Here is a 26465-nt window from a genome sequence, read left to right on the forward strand (position 1 = left end):
TGTTTGCCTGATACTGAGGCATGCACATGAGGCTTAACAGAAAACTGTTTTGAATTCTTAAAATATAAAATAGTAAATCTCTCTCCCTTTTTACATTGCAGTCTCTCAAAATGAGTTTGTTTCCACTTTTTAACATTTATGTTTTAATTTATATACAGTAAAATTCATTTTTTTGGTATAGAATTCTATGAGTTTTGACAAATGCATTCAGTCACATAATCGCCACCAAAATAAAAACACAGAAGAGTTGCTATCACTTCCAAAAATTCCTTTGTAGTGTCTCTTTGTAGTTGAACTCTCCCTGCTCCTTGCTATGCCCTAGAAAACACAAATCTGTTCTCTGTCCTTATAGTTTTGATTTCTTCAGAATATCATATAAATGATATCATATATTATGCAGTCTTTTGATTCTGAGATCTTTCACTTAGCATAATGCATCTGAGTTTCATCCATGTGGCTGTTTATTAATAATTCATTCCTTTATGTTGGGGAGCACTCCAATATATGGGTATTTTTATCCATTCACCAGTTGAAGGACATTTGGGTTACTTCCAATTTTGAGTAATAAATAAATAAATCTGCTACACACACACACGCACACTCATAGCTTTTTTGTGTGAACACAGTTCTTAGTTCTCTTGGGTAAATACTCAGGATTAGATTTGCTAGATCATATGGTAATTGTACGTTTATAAGAAAATGCCAAACTGGTTTCCAAAGGCAGTGTGTCATTTTGCATTACCACCAGCAATATTTGAGAATTCCAATTGCTCTGCATCCTCACCAGTACTTGCAGTTACCATGTTCTCATGGTTCTTGCTTTGATTTTAGCCATTCTAATAAGTGTACAGTAGTATTTCATTATGGTTTTATTTTCCATTTCCTTGATAATATATGTCAGATATCTTTTCATGTGCTTTTCTGTCACATATATATGTTCTTTGGTGAAGTGTCAAATTCTTTGCTCATTAAAAAAAAAAAAAACAAAACAAAAAAAACGTTAAGTTTGTTCACACTGAGTTTAAAACTTAAGGTGTTCAGCATAAAAGTACTTTGTCGGATATGTGATTTTCAAATACTTTCTCCCAGTCTGTATCTTGTGTTTTCATTCTCTTAACAGGATCCACCACAGAGCAAAAGTTTTAAGTTTTCATCAAGTCCCATTTACTGATTTTTCTTTTATGGATTATGCTTTTGGGGTTGTGTTAAAGCACTCGTAGCCTATCTCAGGGTTGCAAAGATTTTGTCCTATATTTTATTCAAAAAGCTTTGTTGTTTTAGGGTTTGGATTTAAGTCTCTGAATCATTTGGAGTTAGTTTTTGTAAAAGACTTGAGAAACACAGGTCAAAGGTTTTGCATATGGCTAACTCTTCCATACCATTTATTGAAAAGACTAGTTTTTCTCTACTGAATTGTGTTTGCATCCTGTGTGTGGAGGGGAATTTCTGGACTCTATATTCTGTCTTACTTATCTATGTGTCCTTCAAAACCACACAGTGTTGATTAGTGTAGCTTTACAGGAATACCTAAAATTATGCAGTGTAAATCAGCCAATTATGCTATTTTTGAAATTGTTTTGGCTATTCCAATTGCTTTGCCTTCATATAATTTTAGAATCAGTTTGTTATCTACAAAAATGCTGCTGGAATTACGAGAAGGATTATACTGAATCTGTAGATATGTTTGGAGAGAAATTACATGGAAACGATATTGGGCCATCCAATCCTTGAACGCAATGGGTATCTCTGCATTAACGTAGTTCTTCATTACATTCTTTCATCAATGTTTTAGTTTTAGCTTACATATCTTGCATATATTTTGTTAGATTTATGGCAAAATGTTTTCACTGTTTTCATCATATTACAAATGGCACTGTTTTTATATACTACTTATATCCAGTTGTTCACTGCTAGTATGTAGAAATACAATTCACTGTTGTACATTTATCTTGTATCTGGCAACCTTGCCAAACTCACTCACTAGTTCAAAAAGCTTTTTGGTAGGCACCATAGATTTGTTATACAGACGACCTGGTGTTTGCAGATAAAGATAGTTTTATTTCTTGCATTAGAATCTGTATGTCTTTTATGACATTTTCCTGCTTTCCTGCACTGGGTAGAAATTCCAGTACGACGGTGAATAAGAATGATAAAATCAGATGTCTTTACCTTATTCCTGATTCTACAGGGAAGCAATAGGTCCTTCATCATTAAGTATAACATTAACTGTAGATTTTAGCAAATGCCCTCTACCTGGTTAATGATGTTTCCTTCAACTCTTAGTTTGCTGAGAATTTTTACAGAAATATATGCAGAATTTTGCCAAATATTGTGTGTTTGCTGTCATGTGGTTTTTTTTCTTCTTTTGTCATTATTAGTGAATTACATTGACTTTTTAAAATATTCAAACAGCTTTTCATTCTTGGAATAAACCATACTACATAACAATGCATTATCCTTTTTATATATTGCTGGATTTGCTAATATTTTGTTAAGAATTTTGACAACTATACTTATGATATTGGTCTAAGTTTTCTTTTCTTTGGTATCATGATAATGTGAGCCTCATAGAATAAACTGAGAAGTGTTCCTTATTTATGAAAGAGATTGTAGAATTTGGCATTATTTATTCCTTAATAATTGTAGAATTTGTCAATGAAACCATATGGGCCCAGAGTTTTCTTTCTCAAAAGTTTAGAATTACAAACCCGATTTCTTTAACAGATATAGGAGCATTCATGGTATCTATTTCTTCTTGAGCCAGTGTTGGTAGCTTGTATCTTTCAAGGAGTTATTCCATTTTATCTAAGTTCTCAAATTTAGGTTGTAGAGTTATGCATAGCATTCTTTTTATTTCTACTCTTTATTATTTCTCAACTTCTTGTTTTGAATTTAATTGGCTCTTCATTTTCTAGTTTCCTAAGGTGGAAGTTTAGATTATTGACAGAAGACCTTTACTTTTTACCAATAAAAGCATTTAATGCTATGAATTTCCTCTAAGCACTGCTTTACCTGCATCCCACAAATTTTATGGTGTATTTTCATTTAATTGGAAATATTTTCTAATTTCCCTTGAAACATTTTCTTGGCCCATGTGTTGTTTTATTTCTAGATATTTAGGGATTTCCTAGATATTTTTGTTATTTGATTTCTAGCTTAATGATCTAAGAACATACTTTGTATGATTTTTTTTTTTTTTTTCCAGATGGTATCTCACTGTCATCCAGGCTGGAGTGCAATGGCGCAATCTTAGCTCACTGTAACTTCTACCTCCAGGGATCAAGCAGTGTTCCTGTCCCAGCCTTCCAATTAGGTGGGACTACAGACGCATGCCACCATGTCTGGCTAATTTTTGTATTTTTAGTAGAGATGGGGTTTTACCATGTTGGCCAGGCTGGTCTCAAACTCCTGACCTCAGGTGATCCACCTGCCTTGGCCTCCCAAAGTGCTGGGATTACAGGCATGAGCCACCATGCCAGTCTGATTTTTATTCTTTTAAATTTGTTAAGGAGTGTTTCGTGGTCCAGAATATGGTCTACCTCTGTGAATGTTCCATGTGCTCTTGAATAAAATACATATTCTGCTGGGATATTCTTTAAAGTGGAGTGTTATCCAGATACTCTCTTTATCCAGAGTATATAGCTGGAACCTTTTTAAAAATGTCATTTGACAATATCTCCCTTTAGATTAGTATAATTTATACTACTTGCAATTAGTGTAATGATTGATTTGATTAGATTGTAAGTCTATCATTTTATCATCTGTTTTCAAATTGTCTGTTTTTCACGCTTCTGTTTTCCCTTTTCTCCATTTTTTTTTTTTTTCCAGATTACAGTCAAGTACCCCTTACCTGAAATGCTTGGGCCTATAAGTGTTTCAGATTTTTGATGTTTTTTTTTTCAGATATTTGAATATTTGCAGAATACATACTGACTAAGCATCCTAAACTAAAAAACAAAACACTCCAATGACAATTTCTTTTGAGCCTCATGCTGGTGCTGAAAAAGTTTCAGATTTTGGAGCATTGTGATTTAGAGATTCTCAACCTGTATTTGAATGTTGTTTAGTATTCTCATTTAATTTACAAAATTGTTAAAGTCTATAATAACTTATCAGTCCTATATACAGGAGATATTTAGGTGAGTATCTCCTCCCCACCCTCTCTGCAGTGGTTGGTATACAATATACATCTAACTTTTTAAAATATACATAACAACTTCTATATTTTCAGGGTACACAAAGCAGCTTTTCAACTACTGGCTTCCTTACCCTCCCTTTCTGTTATATTGGCCATATGTATTACATCAACATACAATGACAATCTACCAATTTTTTTTTTTTTTTTTACTGTAAATAGACACATGTTAAAGGATTTCAGCAGAAGAAAAACAGTCTGCTCTATTTACTCAGGTATTTAGCATTTATTTTGGCAAATGGCTGAGAAAACAGAGAAGACTATTTTTATGTTTTGCCCTTCCTTCATTATTCAATTTCAAATTTCTCTCTGGTATAATTTATTTTTACCTTGAAGAACTTCCTTGGCATTTCTTTGGGGGTAGATCCGATAGCAGCAAATTCTCTTAGTTTTCCTTTGAAAGTATCTTTACTTTGCTCTTGTTACTATACTGTTCCAAGGATATTTTCCTTGGACATAAAATGGTGAGTTGATAGTTCTTTTTTTCCTCTGTCCTCCACAGTTTCTAAGAAGAAATCTGCCATAATTTGAATTTTTGTTCCCCTGCATATAATGTGTCATTCTATTCCGGCTTCTTTAAAGATTTTTTCTTTATCTTTGATTTATAGCAGATTGATTACAATATATATGATACGGTTTTCTTTCAGTTTCTGTTTGGGATTCAATGAACTTCTTGAATCTATAATTTATACCTAACATGGGAAGTCCCACGCATTATTTCTTCAAATTTTGTCTTAGAGCAGTATTTTTCCTCTCCTTCTGGGAGCCCAATGACACAAATTTTAGACCTTTTATTATTGTCCCACAGATCCATGCAATCCAGTTTTTTTCTGACCCCCCCCAATCTTCCTTTCAGTTCTTCAGACTTTATAACTTCCAGTGGTCTATCTTCAATCTCACTGACTCTTTCCTCTATTATCTCCACTTAGCTACTGAGTATCTGATAAACTTATTTTTAATATTGTATTTTTCTAGTTCTAAAATTTCTATTTAGTTCTTTTTTATAGATTTTATAGCAGATTTCTCTGCTAAAAACATCTGCCTTTCCATTCATTTCAGTTACACTTATCTTTAGTCCAAGGATCATGGTTATAAGAGCCACTTTAAAGGTGTTATCTGATAATTCCGAAATCTAGATCATCTTGACATGTTATCTTCTCTCTTAATAAAAAGTCAGCTTTACGTGGCTCATAGTATGTTGAGTAATTTTGGATTGTGTCCTGGACATTTTGGACATTATATTGTAGAGATTTTAGGTCCTGTTAAAAATCCTCCGGAGAATGTTTTCGTTTTAGCAGGCACTCAACCTATTTAGGTTCAGACTAAAAGTTCCATCTTGCCCTCTTTGAGCAGCAGTTCCAACATTAATTCACTTTTCAAAGGCTTTGTTATGCTTTTTGTCTGTGCTCAGCGCATGCTGGGAATTGGATGGTGGTTTTTAAGATGTTCAGTTCTTGAGGCCTTGGCTGTGGTTCTTTGTGTCTGTGCTGTGCACACAATGCTCAAGGTTGAGTCCAGCGCAAGGTTGAACCCAGGACTTCTTTTGATCCACACATAGAATTAGGGAGCATCTTTTATATCGCTCTCAAAATTTCCCCTATGCCTTTCCAACCTGCAGTTGTCTCTCTTTCTAGTTCTTCCGACTAGAAAAGCCAAGTTACTGGGGGCTCCCATAATGTTCTGCACTTATACCACGACTGGGATCACATTTAGAGTAGAAGTGGCAAGACAGAAAAATGACGTTGATTTCCCTCAGATTTGTTGAAAAACAGTCTCTATCTTCTAGTTCCTCTAGCCAGAGATATGGGTATTTTCTAGAGTTTTTTTGGTGCCTATGCTGCTACTATTTCAGTGTAACCTGCAAATGGAACTGGTTTTGGAGCACAAAGGCCCCTTTTCTTGCTTTTCTGGCTAGATACAAGAGGTTTCTCTTAGATTGTTTGCTACCTGTACCTCCTATGCAGTGCCCACAGAGTCAAACCTGGGAGACAAAGGAGGGAAAAAGATCTCAATGAAATGAACACATATGATACACTGTTATTCAAATTCAAGTTTTGAATTCATTTTTCAATTGCCTGCTATAGTTTGCTTTTCACTGTCCTCATTTAGATACTTAAGAAAGCAAATAAGTAAAGTTGTTTAGAGTTTTTGGTGTAGTAAATGGAACACACAAGTTGTAGATAACTTGGCCCATTTTGGCCGACAGTACACTCAAAGGGCAACAGGTTTGACTGTTTCACATACTAATTAGAACATTTATATAAGAAAATTCTGGGGATGGGCACTGTGGCTCACACCTATAATCCCAGTACTTTGAGAGGCTGAGGTGGGAGGATCACTTGAGGCTAGGAGTTTAAGACCAGCCTGGCCAACATAGCAAAACCCCATCTTTACAAAAAAAAAAATTTGCTGGGTGTAGTGGTGTGGGCCTGTAAGTCCCAGCTACTCAGGAGGCTGAGGTGGGAGGATTGCTTGAGCCCAGGAGGTCAAGGCTGAAGTGAGCTATGATCACATCACTGCGTTCTGGCCTGGCTGACAGAGTGATATGGTCTCAGCAGCAACAAAAACAACAAAATTCTGGGAGAAAACATCAATGTAATTGATGGAGTTTTCTGTTTCATCTGTTTTGATCAAATATTCCTTATTTTGTTTAAAAAAAATGGAAGTTTCATTCCCAAATGAATTTTACAGAATCTGTTTCATTTCCACTTAAGTTTATAATTATTGATACAATTATAAATACATTTAACTTTATATAAAATTGTATCCTGGCTAAAACTCTCAGTCATCATATAGAACCTATATTGAGGTACACAAGATTTTTTAGGGACTCTTCTGAAAAAGATTTTTTCTTAGCTGGTGAAAAAGAATTTGAGGTATGGTTAAAGGTGTAACCTCCCTATAACACTAGTTACTAAAAATCATTCCTAGATTGCCTTACTGCTAAGCGGACTATGAATGGCAAATAAAACGGTCCAGTAAGTAGGCAAAGTATCTACAATAAAATATTCACAAAGTACACGATATTAACACATGTAACATAAAGTGTGCATATCTATATGACATCTTATTATAGACATTATCCATTAGTTATACCATTATAGTATTTCCAAGTCAAGGTAGTTTTTTTTTCTAAGAGACAGGATCTCGTTATATTGCCCAGACTAGAGTACAGCGGCTATTCATGGGATCACCGGCACTATAACCTCGAACTCCTAGCACGAGCAGTTCTCCCGCCTCAGCCTCCTGAGTAGCTGGGGCTATAGGAGTGCACCACTGCACCTGGATAAATGTAACCCTTTAAAGTTTAAGAGAGCAGCACAATTACATCTGTTTATTTATTCTCCCCACTGAGACACCCATTAAAATAATAGCAAAGGCATAAAAGGGTTAAATCTACAATAACAAAAAAAAAAAAAAAAGGAAAAGAAGTCCATCAACAAAAGAATGATTGTATCAAATGTCTGCAAACTAGAATAGAAATTATCAAGGAAGAGAATATGTTCTAGAAGAGTCAATGTGTCTTCTGCTGGGTGGGAGACATGGAACATAAAACAGAAAATTAAAGTCCGTACATAGACTATAACTACTATCAAAAAATTGGGGCTGCACAGCATATTATTGTATTTTGGTAATTAGGCAACCTCCAGTGTAACACAGTGTCCCACCCAGTTGCCTAAAATAAAAGCCACTAGCTCGGCAGAGGCAGTGGTTTACACTTATAACACCAACACTGTGGGAGGCTGAGGAGGATGGATTGCTTGAGCTCAGGAGTTCAAGACCAGCCTGGGCAACACTGAGAAAATATGTCTCTGCAAAAATTAAGAAAATCAGCCAGGTGTGGTGGTGTGCACCTGCGGTCCCAACTACTCAGAAGGCTGAGGTGTGAGGATCACCTGAGCCTGGGAGGTGGAGGAGGTTGCAGTGAGCTGTGATGGTGCCAATGAACTCCAGCCTGGGTGACAGAGAGAGACTCTGTCTCAAAAATACTAGCTCATAAGTTTTCAACATCTTTCACTTAAGATTTCATCAAATCACCACCACCACCACTATCATCATCAACTTGAACAAAAACCAAGAATCACTGGACAATTCAGGAACGCCTACAACACTGGAAAAAGCAAGATACAGACAAATCATCCTGGAGGAAACATAAAGTTCTAGATTAAAAACTCAGATAATTTCAGCAATTACCTGCATTCATACAGTAAGAACAAGATACAGTAAAACAAAACAAAACAAAACCCACCAACGATGGAATGCTCTACTGGAAATCAAAATGCAATTCAATAGAAATATCTGAAGGTAAAGTTAAGAAATTTCATGGAAAATAAAATGGTAAAGAGACAAAATATGTAAGAGAAAAGTTGTAAGACCAAAAAAAAATCAACCTAGAGATTCCAAAATATGTCTACTAAGAGCCGAGAGAGAGAGACAGAGAGACAGAGGGGGAGAGAGAGAGAGAGAGAGACAGAGAGAGAGAGAGAGAGAGAGGTGGCCCAGAGTACAACTCATTAGCACAACAAATAAAAACCTATTCTTAACATACATCATTATGAAATTAGCAGAACACCACAGATTATAAGGTGCCCTTAGAGTTAAAAACAAAACAGGGGCACTTCAAGAAGACACAGGAAATAATGTGAAAGACCTTCCAATGGCCAAAGGCGAAACAATTTGAGCAAGAAAATGATAGAATTGAATTGTAACCCAAAGAACAAAAGAAATACTCATGAGACCATACCAATGTAAATAAATGATTGCATAAATAAATAATTGGAGAAGAAAGTATAAGTGGTACAAAGAACAAGGAAAATTGAAAATGACCCTTAAAACATCACAGTAATAACTGCTGCAGGCAAGATCCACTGAGGCATGCTAAAAGTGAAGCTTTAGTATTTTATTTGTAAAAAAGCCCCCCAAACTCCTCTAAAATAGTAATTATTGTGGTGGTTTTAACATATGTCCACAAATTCTTTGCTACTTCTCCCTTCAGAAGGTGAAGCTTAATTCTGTTCCCCTTGAATGTGGACTGAATTTAGTGACTTGCTTCTAACAAACAATATGGAGAGAGAGAAACCGTAACTTTACAGTGAAGAAATGTGGCACACTCTACATTAACCAATGCATCAGGGTTAACATCACCAATAATGAGACAGTCACATTACATACCTCCTCTTATATGATGTGATGACAAAGACACTAATGTGCTATTCTTCTCATGACAATTCACAACCTTAGTCTAATCATTAGAAAACATTAGACAAACCCAAATTGAGAGTCATTCTAAAAATACAGAACCTACTAACTTTCAAATGTGTCCAGGTGATAAAAGACAAGGACTAGGAAAAGTCACGGATTGCAGGAGACTAAGGAAACATGACAAATAAATGCAGCGTGTTATTCCAGACTGAATCCTGGAAAATAAAAGGTATATTGGTGGAAAGTGTAATTAATAGTATTGTAACAATGTTAATTTCTTAATTTTCATAAGGTACTGTGGTTATACAAGAAGTTTACATTAAGGGAAACTTGGTGAATGATATGAGAACTCTATGCTACCTTTGCAACTCTTCTCTAAGTGTAAAATTATTTCAAAATAAAAATAAAGTTGCAGGGGAGAAATCAGGTCACCTACAGGAAAAAAAAAAAAAAATAACAAACCTCTTGTTGATAAAACATATGAAAGAAAACAATAGAGCTGTGACAATGTTTTAAGAGAATATAATTTTCAATCTAGATTACTGTATTAGTCAAACAACCAAATTAAGCAGAAAGACAAAATAAAGAATTCTTTAAACAAATTTACTTCCCCATACTTTTTGTATTTCAGCACTTCAGCACGTTTTCCAGCAATGAAGAGAGTAGACTAAGAAAAATGAAAACATGAGATCTTGAGAACCAATATGAGATCCAAATGAACAGAGAAGAAAAATCTCAAGATAATACCCGTGCAACAGGTCTACAGAAGAAACTGTTCATTTTCATTAGAAAGATGGAAGGTTCCAGAAAAAAAGGAAAATGTGAATGGAATCCACATTGTTCTTAAAAACTTGAAATAACTAAAGATTATTTCAGGTAAAGTTAAACAATACAAGGAAAAAAAAAGACATAGTCTAACTCTATTGGAAACAGAGTGGTAAGTTAAGAGAGAATGTCTGGCCTGCACACAGTTTTTCAAAGGAATCTTAATGTCTTCAGATGGTGCAAAGTGAAGTAAATCTTCAATTCTATATGAAAGAACTCAATAGAATCAAATATTGATAGACCAATAAATAACAGCATATAAGTATATGATTTAGATACGTGGCAGTCATCCTAGAAAGAACAAAAAAGCAAAAAATAGTTAAAATAATTAGGTATGATTTTCTCTGGAAAGCAGGACAGGGGTGGGGCAAACAGCCTCCTTACTACAGTAAGCTCTTCTGTGATTTTTAAATACCATACGCATGTATTGTTTTGAAAACCTTTTAAAATTTTTTAAAAAGCAAACAGATCACTATTTTCAGCAGTGAATACAAATAACTCCATTCATTCATAGCCAAGTCAGTAAGTTTCTATTTATAGTAGTGGTTAGACATCAAATAAAGCATAGTTCTTGCTATGAATGGTTAAGGCTTTCAACTTAACATATTAAATGCTTAATCAATACTTATTTCAAAATATATTTTTCATATTCTTTTAGACAAATTTAACAAACACTTAGGATTTACTGTGTTAAATCTTTAAAAGTAACAATGTTAAGTATAGTGATATTAAACTTAATATTTTTTAGTGTCAACCTGTTTTAATTAAACAATTTTATGTATATTTAAGACGTCTGAACCACTGAAAGTAAGCTTAAAGTATATTCGATTATGAATTGTCAATCCAGTAGATGATAACAATGGTGTGAATCTTTTTTTTTTTAAAGATATGCCCCAAATCATAACATGTGGTTTTGAAGTATATGTATATATAAATTATTGAATAAATTTGCTTTGTGCATCTGCAAGTGTGTGGATGTGTAAGAGAGAGGGACTTTACCAACTCATCATTTCTCAGACAAAATGATGCAATCATTTTGTAAGGTTCCAAATCAAACAAAGCAGCAAATATTCTTAGCTTTCCTAATTTATCCCACTGCTAATCTGGGGTGGAAACACTATATCCTTTCATACAGACATAAATAGTAGAGTATTTTTCTAAAACAGATGTCAACAATTGGTATGGGATTAACTTTTAATCAATCATATTTGAAAACGTCAATGGTGTGGTATAATGCTATACAGAAAGAATTCAAATTATCTTTTTTAAAATTAAAATTCATAGCTTTACTATAATGCTAACTTTTTCAGGGATTGCAACGCTATACTAACACAGGGTGAGCATTCCTAATACAAAAATCTAAAATCCAAATTGCTCTAAAATCTGAAACTTTTTGAGTGTTCACATGATTCCACAAGTAGAAAATTCCACACATAAGTACTTAATACAAACTTTGTTTCACACATAAAATTATTAAAAATATTGTATAAGATCACCTTCAGTCTATATGTATAAGGTACATATGAAACACAAATGAATCCCCAAAGTATTGCACTGTGTACACGCAAAATCTGAAAAAATCCAAAACCCAAACATTTCTAGTCCCAAGCATTTCAGATAAGGGGTACTCAATCTGTACTCATGTGTATTACTACTTTATGTGTATATCAAATTAACTTTATATTTACCATTTTTAATAGATTTCATAATTTTTCTTTTCTAATACTACTTTCTAATCATAAAATGCAGCTAATTTCTATGCCAGTGTTGCTGTTAGAACAGAATGAAATCATATATTCAAAATATTTGACTATAATATAGCAGCTAATTTAGAAATGTCAGTTTGATTCCTCCTTTTGTGCCACATGTATCTTGGTACAGGTTTAAAGTATAATTCAATAATTTATTGAAATTAATTTATTCAATAATGAAATACTGAGTCCCAAATTCTAAATATTCTGAAAAGGGTAGATGTTCTGGGGGAAAAAAAAAAAGAAAAAGAGAGAAAGAAAAAGAGAGAGAGAGAGAGAGAGAGAGAGAAAGGAAAGAAAGAAAGAAAGAAAGAAAGAAAGAAAGAAAGAAAGAAAGAAAGAAAGAAAGAGAAAGAAAGAGAAAGAAAGAAAGAGAGAAAGAGAAAGAAAGAAAGAAAGAAAGAAAGAAAGAAAGAAAGAAAGAAAGAAAGAAAGAAAGAAAGAAAGAAAGAAAGAAAAGAAAGAAAAGAAAGAAAGATTGCCCAACCAGAAGTTGAGACTTAATATAAAACCACAGTTATTAATATAGTAAGGGCACTGGTGTAGGAACTGGCAGATAGATAAACACTTCAAAATACAGAAACCAGAAATTGAACCACACTTAAAAGAGACATTATGTAAAAGAGGACAATCAATAGAGACAGAACGGGCTATTTAAGAAATGGTTTTCCATATGGAAGAAAAATAAAATTATACCCTCATTTCATTCCATCAACAAAAAGAATCTTGAGCTGATAAGACTAGCAATAGTCCTTTACTGAAAGGGAAAAGTATAACCTGCAAATCATATAAATAAGGAAAACCTCTGAAAGAAAAATGAGAACCAGAATAATAAACAAAGCCATAAATGACCAATATACATATGAAAGATGCTTAATCTCATGGATAAACATGAAAAACGCAAATTTTAAAAATGAGAAACAATTTTAGATTGACAAAAACTTTCAAGGCCTGACACTACTGGGTACTGGTGAGCACAAAGTGGAAACTATCAATCATTCCTAGTGAAATAGCCACTGTAGAGACTCTTTAGCCATTACCTAGCAAAACCAAACATATACATTCTCTATGATCCAATAATTTCACTTCTCATACATGTTCTCATCATCTAAGTCTGTGATAGCACACACACACAAAAACCCTAGCAATAACTTCAAACAGTATGGGAATGAATACAGTGTGGTAGACTCATGTGATAAAATATTATGTAGCAGTTCAAGGAAATACATATATGCAAATATACATATATGTACAAACTTATAGATATCAAAACAAGTGAAATTTATAATTCTGCAACATTGTAACATTTCATAATATACACAAAACATTTTACATGTAGATCCATTAATCATACACGAAAGAGTATAAAAAGTGTACGTAAAACTTAGACACATTAGACTTATAGTAGCTGTAGTCTTTGAAAGGTGAAAGGGTAAAGATGATGTTCACTTTACAAGTGCTTTGCTTTATTTAAAACAAAATCCAGAAAATATAATATTAACAACTGTCCATTCTGAGTGAGGGTTGTTAGACAGATGTTTATTATACTATTCTTGACACTGGTGAATTTTCTGGAATTGTTTAAAAAAAAAAAAAAACTAAATGAAAGTTCCTATTAAGATCATAATTCAACTCTTTTCACCTATTTAAACACTTATGAAAAATAATGTAGTATGATTTCAACATGCTAAGAATACAATATAAACAAATGGAATAAATTCTCAGTCTCATAAATATGCTGATAAAGTTTACAAAAAGTAGAATAAAATGTATCTCAGAAATGAGGTTAAAAAGGTTCATCTTAAACATCTTCCATATAACTGCTAAAGTAAATGCCTTCTCCTCCATTTGCATATTTCCAATGTGATAGCTAAACTATCACTAAAACTAACATGTAAAAACTGAAGAAATAAGTAAAAAGTACAAGTCCTAAAATAAACCAACTAACCTGTATGGGTTCTTCTATGTCTCTGGAGCTCATCACTCCTTGTGAATCTTTTGCCGCAAAACATCCAGTTGCATATAAAAGGTCTTTCTCCAGTATGCCAGCGAAGATGTGCTCGTAAATGAGATGTTTTGCCATAAACTTTACCACATCCTTCAATATGACAGATATGTTGCTTCTTTTTTCCTGGTTCATTACTGCCTCTAGCAAAAAGAAAAACCAAACATTAATTACACTGCCAAATAACAGACTTACAATTACAGGAGAATTAGAAAGAATCAAGGTAATTAAATGGTACTTCTCTGAATAGGTTTGTTGGATCATGATGCCATAACTGTAGCTAAAATCAGAAAATTTTCAATTAAAGAAAAAACAAAACAGGTCTGTGTACCAAACTGCTACGAAAATGTGTTACCCTCACCGAGTTTATGCTCTACTGGACTCATGTTCCTTTCATAGTGGGCTCTTCCCTTGGGAAAAAATTTCTCTAAGCCTTTCAAAACACTTGAAACTTCTCTAAAATTTCAAAAGGATGGCTAAATCCAGTTAGAAGTGTAAGATGCAGAGTTTCGTTTCCAGCAGGACAGTGTGAAGAGTTTCATGGATGTTTCCCAGAGAAAATTATAAAAAAGTAAAAAATACCATTTAAAGTCTCTGGAAATGGTCCTAAAAGCAAATAAAGAAACATTTATTCAAGAAAATCTCACAGAAATTGGTAAGAACAGTACAAGTCTGTGGTATCTGAACCAAGACTCTCTCCTTCCCTACTTCCTCCCACCTCCACACAGGAACATTAGACACTGGTGCAGCCAAGAATATGATTCCTACTCTTCCCACCTCCCGGTCAGAGAGCTATGGCCCTAGGAGGGTCAAGATATCTGCATTTCTTATTTTACTCTTGGTTGCCTGTTGCTAAGTTCCAGGCAAGTGTAGCAGAACCCAGTCCTTAGCCCTGGGACATAGGCTCTACTTTGGATGCGGCATGATGAAAATACTGGAGTCTAGGTTGCCGTTGACCTGGCCCATTCATAGTTCATAAAGTCAAAGTTCTAAGCCAGGAGAGGCCAGTTGAGAAGACCTGAGGCTATTGCTGCCCCTGCAACCAGGCACTCAGCTTTTAAAGGAGAGTTGTCACTCAGAGAGAAATGAGCCACTGTCTCAACCTCTAGCTCAAGAGCCATAACCCAGAAACACCATAAAACAAAGAGCTCCAAATCTCTTCCCAAAGGAACTGACTTCATTTGCAAGACAATGTGAAGAAGTTCAAGCCTAAGGGTACCCTCAAAAAAAGTAGAGATTGTTCCAAAGGCAGTTAATTGGGAGAAGACGAACAGATTCACTGGAAATAAAGGCTTAACTACAGGCTGGCTAGTTTGCTAGACAGAAGTGAGAAGAGGCTGTGAAGAACCTTCTTAGGGTCAGAATAAATGTCAAACATTGAGATTCTTGGGAAAAGTAAGCAAAACTAACAAACTAACAAGCTAGAATGACCAAGAAAATAAGACTCTAATTATTAGAATCAGAAATCAAAGAGGAGATATCACCACCAACCTTACAGAAACAAAAAGGATTGCAAAAGAATACCATGAACAATTCTATGCCAATTACTTGGGTAACTCAGATGAGATGGACAAATTCCTGGAAAAATATGGACCAAAATACTAAAACTGACTCAGGAACAAATAATCAATCAGAATAAACCCACAACAAGCAACTAGACTGAATTAGTAATTAAAACTACCCATATGAAAAGCCCAAGAACAGACAGCTTCACTGGTAAATTCCACAAAACAGTTTGGAGGGAATACTTTCCAATTCATTCTATGAGGCTGGTATTATTATCAAAATCAGATAAAAACATTACAAAAAAAGAAAACCACAGACGTATCTCTTATGAATATGGATGCAAAAAGCCTCAAAAAAAATACAAGCACACTGTCAACATTGTACCAGAGGTTCCAGACAGAGAAATTAAGTAAGAAAAGAAACAGAACTCCTGCAGCGTAGAAAGGAAAAAGTAAAAGTTATCTCTGTTCACAGATTCCATGACCTCATACATAGAAATTCTAGACTCCACTAAAAAAAAACAAAAACAAAAAAACCCTGTTATAAATAATCAAAAGGTTCAGCAAAAGTTGCAGGATACAAGATTAATACATTTAAAAAATACATTTCTTCACAGTTGTAATGAACAACCAAGAAAACAGTTCAACTTATAACAGTATCAGAAATAAAACTGGAATTTAACAAAAGTACAAAATGTATACTCTGAAAACTATAAACCATTGATGAAAGAAGTTAAAGATTAAATAACCAGAAATACCTCCCATGTGCATGGACCAAAAGATGAAATATTGTTAAGCAGGCAACAGTCCCCAAAGTGATCTACAGATTCAATGCAATTCCCATCAGAATACCATCTGGCTTCTTTGTAGAAATTGACAAACTGATTATAAAATTCACATGGAATTGCAAGTGTCCCTAAAGAGTCAATACAATTTCGAAAAATAACAAAGTTGCAGGACTCACATTTCTCGATTTCAAAAGTTATTACAAATCCAAAGTACTCAAGACACTGTGGTACTGATATAAAGACAGATATACAGATCAATGGAATAGAATTGAAAGTCCTGAAATAAATCCATGTTCTATGGTCAACTGATTTTTGACATGGGTGCCAAGAACATTCAATGGAGAAAGGAGAGTCTTTTCAACAAATGGTGTTTGATGAACCCTTACCTAACACCATATAAAAATTAACCCCAAATTCATCAAAGACCTAAATGTAAGAGTAAAAACTATAAAATTATCTTAAAAAAAAAAACACAAAAAACCTAGGAATCTTAATGACTTTGGATTTGGCAATGAATTCTGACACAATACCAAAAGCAGAAGCAATAAAGGAAAATAGAAAACTCTAGACTTCAAAATCAAAACTTTGGTGCAAAGGCACTATCAAGAAAGTATAAAGGCAATTCACACAATGGGAGACAATATTTTCCTCTTTTTTTTTTTTTTTTTTTAGATGGAGTTTTGCTCTTTCACCCAGGCTGGAGTGCAGTGGCACGATCTCGGCTCACCGCAACCTCTGCCTCCTGGGTTCAAGCAATTCTCCTCCCTCAGCCTCCCGAGTTGCTGGGATTACAGGTACGCGCCACCATGCTTGGCTAATTTTGTATTTTTAGTAGAGATGGGGTTTCTCCATGTCGGTCAGGCTGGTCTCCAACTCCTGACCTCAGGTGATCCACCTGCCTTGGCATCCCAAAGTGCTGGGATTACAGGCATGAGCCACCATGCCCAGCCGGGAGACAATATTCTGAAATCATATATCTGATAAGGAACTTGTATCTAGAATATATAAAGAGACAATTCCATAATGAAAAATAATATAATTTAAAATGGGCAAAAGATCCAAATAAATATTTATCCAAAGATACAAACATGGCCAATAAGAACAAGAAAATATGCTTAATATCACTAGTAATCGGGAAAAACAAAACTGCCGTGAGGTATCACTTCAAACCCACTAGGATAGCTTTAATCATAAAGTCAGATAATGACAAGTACTGGCAATGATCTAGAGACTGGAACCCTCATACCCTACTGATGGAAATGTTAAATGGTACAGCCATTTTGGAAAATAATCTTTAAGTTCCTCAAATGGTTAAACATAGAGATACAATATGACCCAGAAATTCCATTTCTAGGTAATTTCATAAAAATACAAGAGAAATGAAAACATATGTCCACACAAACACTTGTACACAAATGTTTACTGCAGTATTATTCATAATGGTCAGTGGGTGGATAAAACCAAATGTCCTTCAAGTGACAGGATAAACTAAATATTGTATATCCATACAGAGAAATATTATTTGTCCCTAAAAAGGAATGAAGTACTGATCATGCTGTAATACAGGTGAACCTTGAAAACATTATGCTAAAAGAAACCAGTCACAAAAGTCATGATTCTATTTATATGAATTGTCCAGAATAGATAAATCTATAAAGACACAAATTAGTTGTTTAGGATGGAAGGGTTGGGAGGATAAGGGGGTGATGCTTAAAAGATATAGAATTTATTCTGGGGATGATGAAAACATTCTAAAATTGATTGTAGTCATGTCTACACAGCTCTGAATATATTAAAAACCACTGAATTGTACACTTTAAATGGGTGAACTATAGGGTGTATGAGCGAATTTTATATCAATAAAGTTATGTAAAAATTTTATGAAAAAAAAATGGGCTGGGCACAGTGGCTCACACCTGTAATCCCAGCACTTGGGGGGCTGAGCTGGGCGGATCACCTGAGGTCAGGAGTTTGAGACTATACTGGCCGACATGGTGAAACCCTGTCTCTACTAAAAATACAAAAATTAGCCGGGTGTGGTGGCAGGCGCCTATAATTAATCCCAGCTACTCGGAAGGCTGAGGCAGGAGAATCGCTTGAACCCGGGAAGTAGACGTTGCAGTGAGCCGAGATCACACCGTTGCACTCCAGCCTGGGCAGCAGAGTGAAACTCCATCTCGTTGGGGGGGGCGGGGGGGGGAGGGCAGAAAAAAGAAAGAAAAAATATATTTTTAAAGTGTAAGGAACAAGGCAGAGGACCACTCAAATTTCATTCCTAAAATAGCCTAACTTAATTCCCTTTCTAATATTATATATCAACTTCTAGGCTATGAAGGTAATGAGGTTCTTGTGACCATCATTCCCAGCCAATTACTTGGTTTTAACTCCTGTTTTATGCCTTCCAAATGGACACAGTTGAAAAATAGAGCATTTACCTTCCTTCTCCTTCCCTACAATTAGGACAGGAACAGGCAACTCTTCGAAGCCTCTTGCCAGGTTGTACCTCTTGATCAGAAGTTTGCTGGCCTTGCTGCAAATGCACTTGTGTGAGTTGGTCAGGACTAACAGCACCTATCGTGGCATTAGCAATTCCTCCAACTGCTACAGTTACAGGAGCTATAGTAGCTTGCTGGACTTTTACTCCATCTTGTCCTTGCTGCTGACCTAAAAAGGAAGAAAAAAAAAAAAAGAAGTATTGTAATGTTTTCTACATCTAAAGAAAGGATTAAAAAAAATTCCATGTGCATAAATTTTTTCTAACAATCTGTAAAGTATAAAAACTAAGGGGTTAATGGCTTATACTATGTCAATCCTTCTAAAATACAGTATTCTTACTTTAGTGGCTCAGGTTGCCTATGTATCTAGATGACGGAACTATATACATAAATCATTTAACCCACTTTGGGACTTAATTTCTCTCTCCATCTATAAAATGAAGATAATAATACTTGCTACTTACCTACTCACTAAAATACTATGAGGATACACGAGTCTAAAAGCATTTTGAGATCCTAAGATAAAAGACGTTATATAAACACAAAGCTTTATTACCATTTCCACAGTAAGCAACATATCTCATCACAACAAGAAAATACAGGAGTGAAAAGTCACTAAACAAAGGATTAAGTTTTATGGACATCTTGCATTCCTAAATAGTTTAAATAAACATCTCTTTATTGATTTGACTTTTTTAATTGTATACATAAAGTGGTTTTTAAAATGCAAAACCACCCAAGATTACTACATACTGTCACTGTAATCATAAAAAGACATTTAAGATATTATTACTTTATTCACTCAAGTTATATAGCTTACACTTCATTGCTCAGATTAGTATATATACCAGCGTGGCTTCTTCACTTTGGGAAAAATATAATAAATAATGCACAATAAAACAACAAAAAAATGTATTTGCATGGCTTAACATTATCCTGAAATACAATGCCTTTTTTTTTTTTTTTTTTTTTTGAGAAGGAGTCTTGCTCTGTCACCCAGGCTGGAGTGCAGTAGCACGACCTCAGCTCACTGCAACCTCTACCTCCTGAATTCAAGCAATTCTCCTGCTTCAGCCTCCCTAGTAGCTGGGATAACAGGTGCGTGCCAACATGCCCAGCTAGTTTTTTTTGTATTTTTAGTAGAGACAGGGTTTCGCAATGTTTGCCAGGCTAGTCTCAAACTCCTCACCTCAGGTGATTCACCTGCTTCGGCCTCCCAAAGTGCTGGTATTACAGGTGTGAGCCACCACGCCCAGCCTATGATGCCTTATAATTACCTTTTCTTTCACACAGTTCTACATTCTCTCCGTCAGATGTGGGAATAACAAGTATGTGAATGGACTGAAAAGAAAATACCAATTTATGAAAGAATGTTTCCACCTCAGAAAATTGATGTAAGTATTAAGTAAGTTAATTTATAAATCCTCTACCACAGTGCCGGCACAGAATTGCTCATTACATAGTAGCTACTGTTACTAATTCATCTCTGTTGAGTTCAGGGGCAATACAAGAATAAAATAAGTCACTTTGGGAGGTCAAGATGGAGGATCACAAAGTCAGGAGATCGAGATCATCCTGGTTAACATGGTGAAACCCCGTCTCTACTAAAAATACAAAAAAATTAGTTGGGCATGGTGGCGGGCACCTGTAGTCCCAGCTACTCGCTATTCACAAGGCTGAGGCAGGAGAATGGCGTGAACCCGGGAGGCAGAGCTTACAGTGAGCCGAGATCATGCAGCCTGGGCGACAGAGCGAGACTTCATCCCAAAAAAAAAGAAAAAAAAAAAAAGAATAAAATATGCTAGCAGAAATAAACATGCCAGTCCTGCATATAAAATGGTTTCTTTCAGGCTGGGCATGGTGGCTCATGCCTGTAATCCCAGCATTTTCGGAGGCTGAGGTGGGTGAATCACGAGGTCAAGAGATGGAGACCATCCTAGCTAACACAGTGAAACCCCATCTCTACTAAAAAGTCCAGTGATTGCACCACTGCACTTCAACAAAAAATTAGCCAGGTGTGGTTGCACACGCCTGTAGTCCCAGCTACTTGGGAGGCTGAGACAGGAGAATCGCTTGAACCCGGGAGGCAGAGGTTTCAGTGAGTCGAAATTGTGCCACTGCACTCCAGCCTGGGAGACAAGAGCGAGACTCTGTCTCAAAAAAAAAAAAAAAAAAAAAAAAAAGGCGGGGGTGGGGGTGGTTATTTCAAAGCTGCATATGTAGTACCTTAAAAGTACGGGGCAACCAACAAGAAGCAATAAAAATTACCAAGTAAGAAAATAGTACACATTTTCTAAACAAAATTAAACCTCTGACTCTCCCAGCCAAAGTCAATCTCACCATCCTCTGCATATCCACAGCACCCTTAATTCCTTTTGGTAGCACCCATAACTAAGATACACATTAAAAAATACATTTTGTCACTGTTTCAGTAAGGATACAAACCCTCTACTAAAGTTTACATTTTTGTACACCTTTGAATTAGCATGGTGTGGTAAGTAAAGCAATGCAAGTGAAGTCAGAGTTGTAAATTTATGACTGTGCACTCAGGGATCCTCAGTTTCCTCAACTCTAAAAGAGTAACACTGACTTCCGTAAAATTTCTGCTCCCTATCTACTTTAAAGAGCTGTTTCTGAGGATCAAGTTGATTTTCCAGGGGTAAAGGCTATATAAATTATAAAGCAATACATAAACAAAAGGTATAATTATTTTGTTTCAGTGTTCTTGAACACGTATTTAGGAAAACCAGATGCCTTAAGGATGACCGTGGCTACACAATCTATTCAAACTACTTGTGTACCAAGAAGCACAATGATACACACACTTTCTGTTTACTACAAAAACATCCGCATTTCTAGAAATGAGAGCACTGTCTGAACAAGCACTCTACAAAATCTACAGCATGGTCCCTATGGAGCTGCAGGTATTTTAAGTTGGCAAATACCCTTCACATCCCCTGAAGACACAGGTATTTTCGGCCACAATTTTTTGACTACTTTTCTCATAACATTTATATAACAGTCATTACTTTAAAGGTCGCAATATTTAAGATGACCTTTATTTTGGTAAAGAACTGCTAGATGAGTTTCAAGTCAAAGCTAAGTTGGGGGGTGAGGGGTGGGGAAGAACTGCTAGAGATTCCTGATCCCTCTGGTCCCTTGACCATGTCCTTGACATACTCCTCAAGCCTCCATATTGTGAGCCTTTCCTTGTTCAATGCCTAAACAACTTGGAAAGTTATTTCAATGAATAATAGAGGCAAATTATATTTGAGTTTGTATACTGAAGCCTGTTAATTGACTTCATCTAGATGTTTCACAGACAGCTAAGTTCAACAATTACTTTATTTCCACTGCCATCAGTAAGCCACCAAACTCCAGAGCAAGACCTCTGAGGCCCCACTTAAGTTTAATTCTATTGCCTTCTCAGACCTCATCTCTTTTAGTCTCTCCCTTGCTCACTCTGCACTTGATATACTGGCCTCTCTTCTGGCCCTCAAACAAATCAAGCTCATTTCCTTCTTAGGGACTTTGCACATACTCTCCAGTCTAAGTGGGGATGCCTTTGCACACAGGTCTTTACATAGTTGATTCCTTTGTAATATTCTGGTCTAAGTTCAAATCTCTCCTCTTTAGAAATGCCATTCCTGACCTTCCCATCTAAAAGTGGTTCCCCTCAGTATATCACTGTATCACCACCTAGTTTTGTCTTGTCTTACTTTGTCCTTTTATAATTTGGTCTTCAACTCACTTCTGAAGGTAAAGTGCCATGAAAGTAGGGATCTTGCCTATTGTGTTCACTGCTGTATCACTAGTATAACAGTGCCTAATAACTCAATAACAATGCCACTCAATAACATATGTTTAATAAATCAAAGTTTAAAAATAAAAAATGATTTCATCTTCCAGTCTTGCTTCTGCTAATGTCCCTGTTTCAGTAAATGCTACTCCCACTCTCCGTATTATCCACACTGAAAACCTTAAAATGTCATCTTTTAGGCTACTTCTTTACTCATTACATCCAGTGATGACCGAATTATGGAGACACTACTGCATAATAATAGCTCTTACACTAATCTGTTTCCAAGCAAGATTATCATCTTGATCCAAGTCCTTGTTAATCTGTGCCTCTACCAACCTAAATGAAGCTTTCCCTCCTTTCTCATCCTTCAAACTGCTGCCAGAAAAATAAAAAAGTCGTGTTCTGATCGTCTCACTTTCATGCTCAGTAACATTTAATCATTCCTCCACTGACCAAAGTCTGGCATTCAAAGCACTCTACCACAAGGACTTACTTAGCTCCTGGTTCACAGTCTTTCTCCTAATGACCGATTAAATCTATTGTGCATTTTCTCAGTGACCATTACAGGACTGCTCTGCTGCATTTGACACCACATGCCACTCCATCCTTATCCAACATTTACTCTGTGAGCTAACTTCCCACATTTCAGAAACCCCTTCTTCTCTGTCAGCTCCTTTTTGGTTTTTTTTGTTTGTTTGTTTGTTTGTTTGTTTTTTTAAGAGATAGGGGTCTTACTCTGCTGCTCAGACTAGCCTTGAACTCTTGGGCTCAAGCAATTCTCCTGCCTTGGACTTCCAAGTAGCTGAGATTACAGGTGTGCACCACCATGTATGGCCTTAGCAATTTTTTAAAATCAGCACTTAAATCTAAACTTATGTCACATTCTTAAAAGATGTTATCAGCCAGGTGCGGTGGCTCACACCTGTAATCCCCACACTTTGGGAGGCAGAGGCAGGAGGACTGCTTGAGCCCAGGAGTTCAAGACCAACCGAGGCAATATAGTGAGACCCCATCTCTTAAAAAAATTAAAAAATTAATCGGGCATGGTGGCATGTGCCTGTAGTCCCAGCTACTCATGAGACTGAGGTGCTGAGGTGAGAGGATCGCTTGAGCCCTGGGGATCAAGACTTCAGTGAGCCGTGATTGCACCACTGCACTTCAACTTTAGCCTGGGTGACAGAGCAAGACCCTCTCAAAAACAAACAAACAAACAAACAAACAAACATCCTCTACTCTTCCTAGGCTACTCTCCAGGGATCTGACTTCTCATTCTCACTCTCTTTTTGGGGGACCTTATCTACTTTCGTAACTTTTACTGCTATGCATAAGGTGATTATCTCGCAGATCTGTGCCTTCTACTCAGAAGTGTCATACTCCTACTGTCAACTGCCAGTGAACACTTCCACCTCAGATTCCTCACAAGCAATCTAAGAACCAGACAGCTTAGCCCACTTTCCTAATACAGCTCTTTTTCACCATTCAAATAGAAAACTTGGAAGCCATTCTTGATTCCTCTCTATCTTCTTCATCTCTGACAACAAGAACAACTATTGTTTTATATCTACTATGTGGTAAGGCACTTTACTGGATGCTTTCCATACATTGTTTCACTTACTCCTCATATCCCTATGGGCTGAATATTACTGTCCCAACTTTTTATTTTTAAGAAATGGAGTCTTGCTCTCTTGCCCAGGCTAGAGTACAGTGGCACAATCATGGCTTACTGTAGCCTCTAACTCTCGGACTCAAGTAATCCTCCTGCCTCTGCCTCCTGAGTAGCTGGGACTACAGATGCATGCCACCACACCTAGTTAATTTTTAAAATTCTTTTAGAGATTATATCTCACTATGTTGCCCACGCTAGAATCAAACTCCTGACCTCAAGTGACCCTCCTGCCTCAGCCTCCCAAATAGCCGGGACTACAGGCACAAGCCATGGCAGCCAGCTTACTGTCCCAATTAAGATGAGAAAACTAAGGTTCTGAGGGGTATGTAAAACACCCAGGATCCTAAAATGGAAAAGTGACAGAGCTGGGATTTGAACCCAGGCTTAGCCAACTCAAAAAGCTATTCTCTTTCCACCATACACATTATCTACGTTGATCGTAAGTCCCTATTGAGTCTACCTCTTCAAAATATCTCAAATGTCTTCATTTCATCATACCTACTGCTTGCACATTAGTGCAAGCCCTTATCACCATTATGTCAGTTTTGCCCCTAATTATATTCACATTGCAGACCTAGCTCCCCAAAAAGCCAATGGGCCCTCCATACATTCACAATAAGGTCAGTATTTCTTAGCAGAGTACATAAAGTTCTTCATGATCTAACTCTTGCTTAGTTTTATAACTTCATCTCTGGGCACTCCTGCTCCATGCCCACTCTCACCATCACCTACAGTGAACTCCTATCTTCTCTAATGTTCTGTGTCTCCGAACATTTGAGTAATACAGCTGGAATCCAACATATTCTCCCACCCCAAATCTCCATCTCCCTTGGTCTGACAAAAGCCTATTCATCTTTCAGATTTTAGTCTTTAATCCTTCTCTTACCAATGAAACTGCTTTGTAAAATAATTTTTTTAATAACTTTTTTTAATAACTCAAAATTTCTTGGTATTGTAACTACACATTATGGTGAAACAGACTGAGAATGGCCATTCTTTTATTTTTCTTCCACATTACCAGAGGCAAAACATTACAAGGCCGCTTGGAGTAGCCAAGCCATCTTTCTTACTCCTTTTTCGGTTCTGCTTTTTTTTTTTTTTTTTTTTTTAATATGTTTTCCAAACATAGAAACTGGGCCAAGGTAATGGAGGGGGACAGTTTGTTGGTAGGTAGTAAGATTTTTTTTTTTTTTTTTGAGATGGAGTCTCGCTCTGTCGCCTAGGCTGCAGTGCAGTGGCCGGATCTCAGCTTACTGCAAGCTCCGCCTCCCAGGTTCACGCCATTCTCCTGCCTCAGCCTCCGGAGTAGCTGGGACTACAGGCACCCGCCACCTCGCCCGGCTAGTTTTTTGTATTTTTTTAGTAGAGACGGGGTTTCACCGTGCTAGCCAGGATGGTCTTGATCTCCTGACCTCGTGATCCACCCGTCTCGGCCTCCCAAAGTGCTGGGATTACAGGCTTGAGCCACCGCGCCCGGCTGGTAGTAAGATATTAGAATCACTAACTATTCAACAAGATCTAGCTTGTTGGGCATTTCTTGCTCATTTTCTTTTAGTACCAGTAGTCTTTTGCCTCAGTAGAGGAGTAAAAGTTGAGACGATTTGAATTTAAGCTAACAGGAAGAAAGGAAAGTCAGGTTTAGCTAGTAAAGGAAAAAGGCATATTCCATAAAGAATAACCTAGTTCCCTGGATTGTGAGACAGGGGCCTATGCCTAAGCCAACAAATTCTGACTTGAATTTTGGTATACGTAGCTCCCTAAGAGACCTCAAGAATTGGTTGAATTAGAATTTAAGTATTTCTGGTCTTACCAGTAAGATACCATCTCATTCCATCGTAATATTTGTCATAAATTATTTCCAACAAAACCTGCTCAAAAAACAGGCCATCTGTGTGGTTTTTATGTCATTTGTCCTTTGGCTACCAAAGTTCCTGGCACACTGAAAGTACTTAATGAATGTTTCTTAAATAAAGCGAATGATAATCTAAAATCCATACAAACATAGAAGCTTTCTTATGAAACTCGGCCAGCAGTATATCACAGGACTGCTAGATGACAGCTAGTTTACAATACATATGCACACAGGTGACAAGACAGTAAGAAACCAAATCAAGTGGGTATCTGCTACAATTCCTCCCTGACTCACTGATATGGCAGTCAGATCATTTAGGAGCAGATCCCAGAGCATAACTATCAACCTTGGTACTGAAACTATGTACTACTCTCTCAAG

The 26465-nt window shown here is 36.2% G+C and overlaps 1 protein-coding gene across 2 annotated transcripts in view; it reads right to left on the reverse strand.

The window, feature by feature from the left end:
- SP4 (Sp4 transcription factor) overlaps nt 1-26465 on the reverse strand; it is an 86002-nt gene that overhangs the window by 19780 nt on the left and 39757 nt on the right. For both annotated transcript variants that reach the window (XM_007981921.3, XM_007981920.3), the window contains exons 4-5: nt 18707-18935; nt 13922-14121 (exon numbers count right to left, since the gene is read on the reverse strand). In XM_007981921.3, coding sequence (XP_007980112.2) covers nt 13922-14121; nt 18707-18935 — 429 coding nt within the window. The remainder of the gene's footprint in view (nt 1-13921; nt 14122-18706; nt 18936-26465) is intronic.

The sequence above is a fragment of the Chlorocebus sabaeus genome, chromosome 21, assembly GCF_047675955.1.
Source record: "Chlorocebus sabaeus isolate Y175 chromosome 21, mChlSab1.0.hap1, whole genome shotgun sequence".
NCBI lineage: Eukaryota > Metazoa > Chordata > Mammalia > Primates > Cercopithecidae > Chlorocebus > Chlorocebus sabaeus.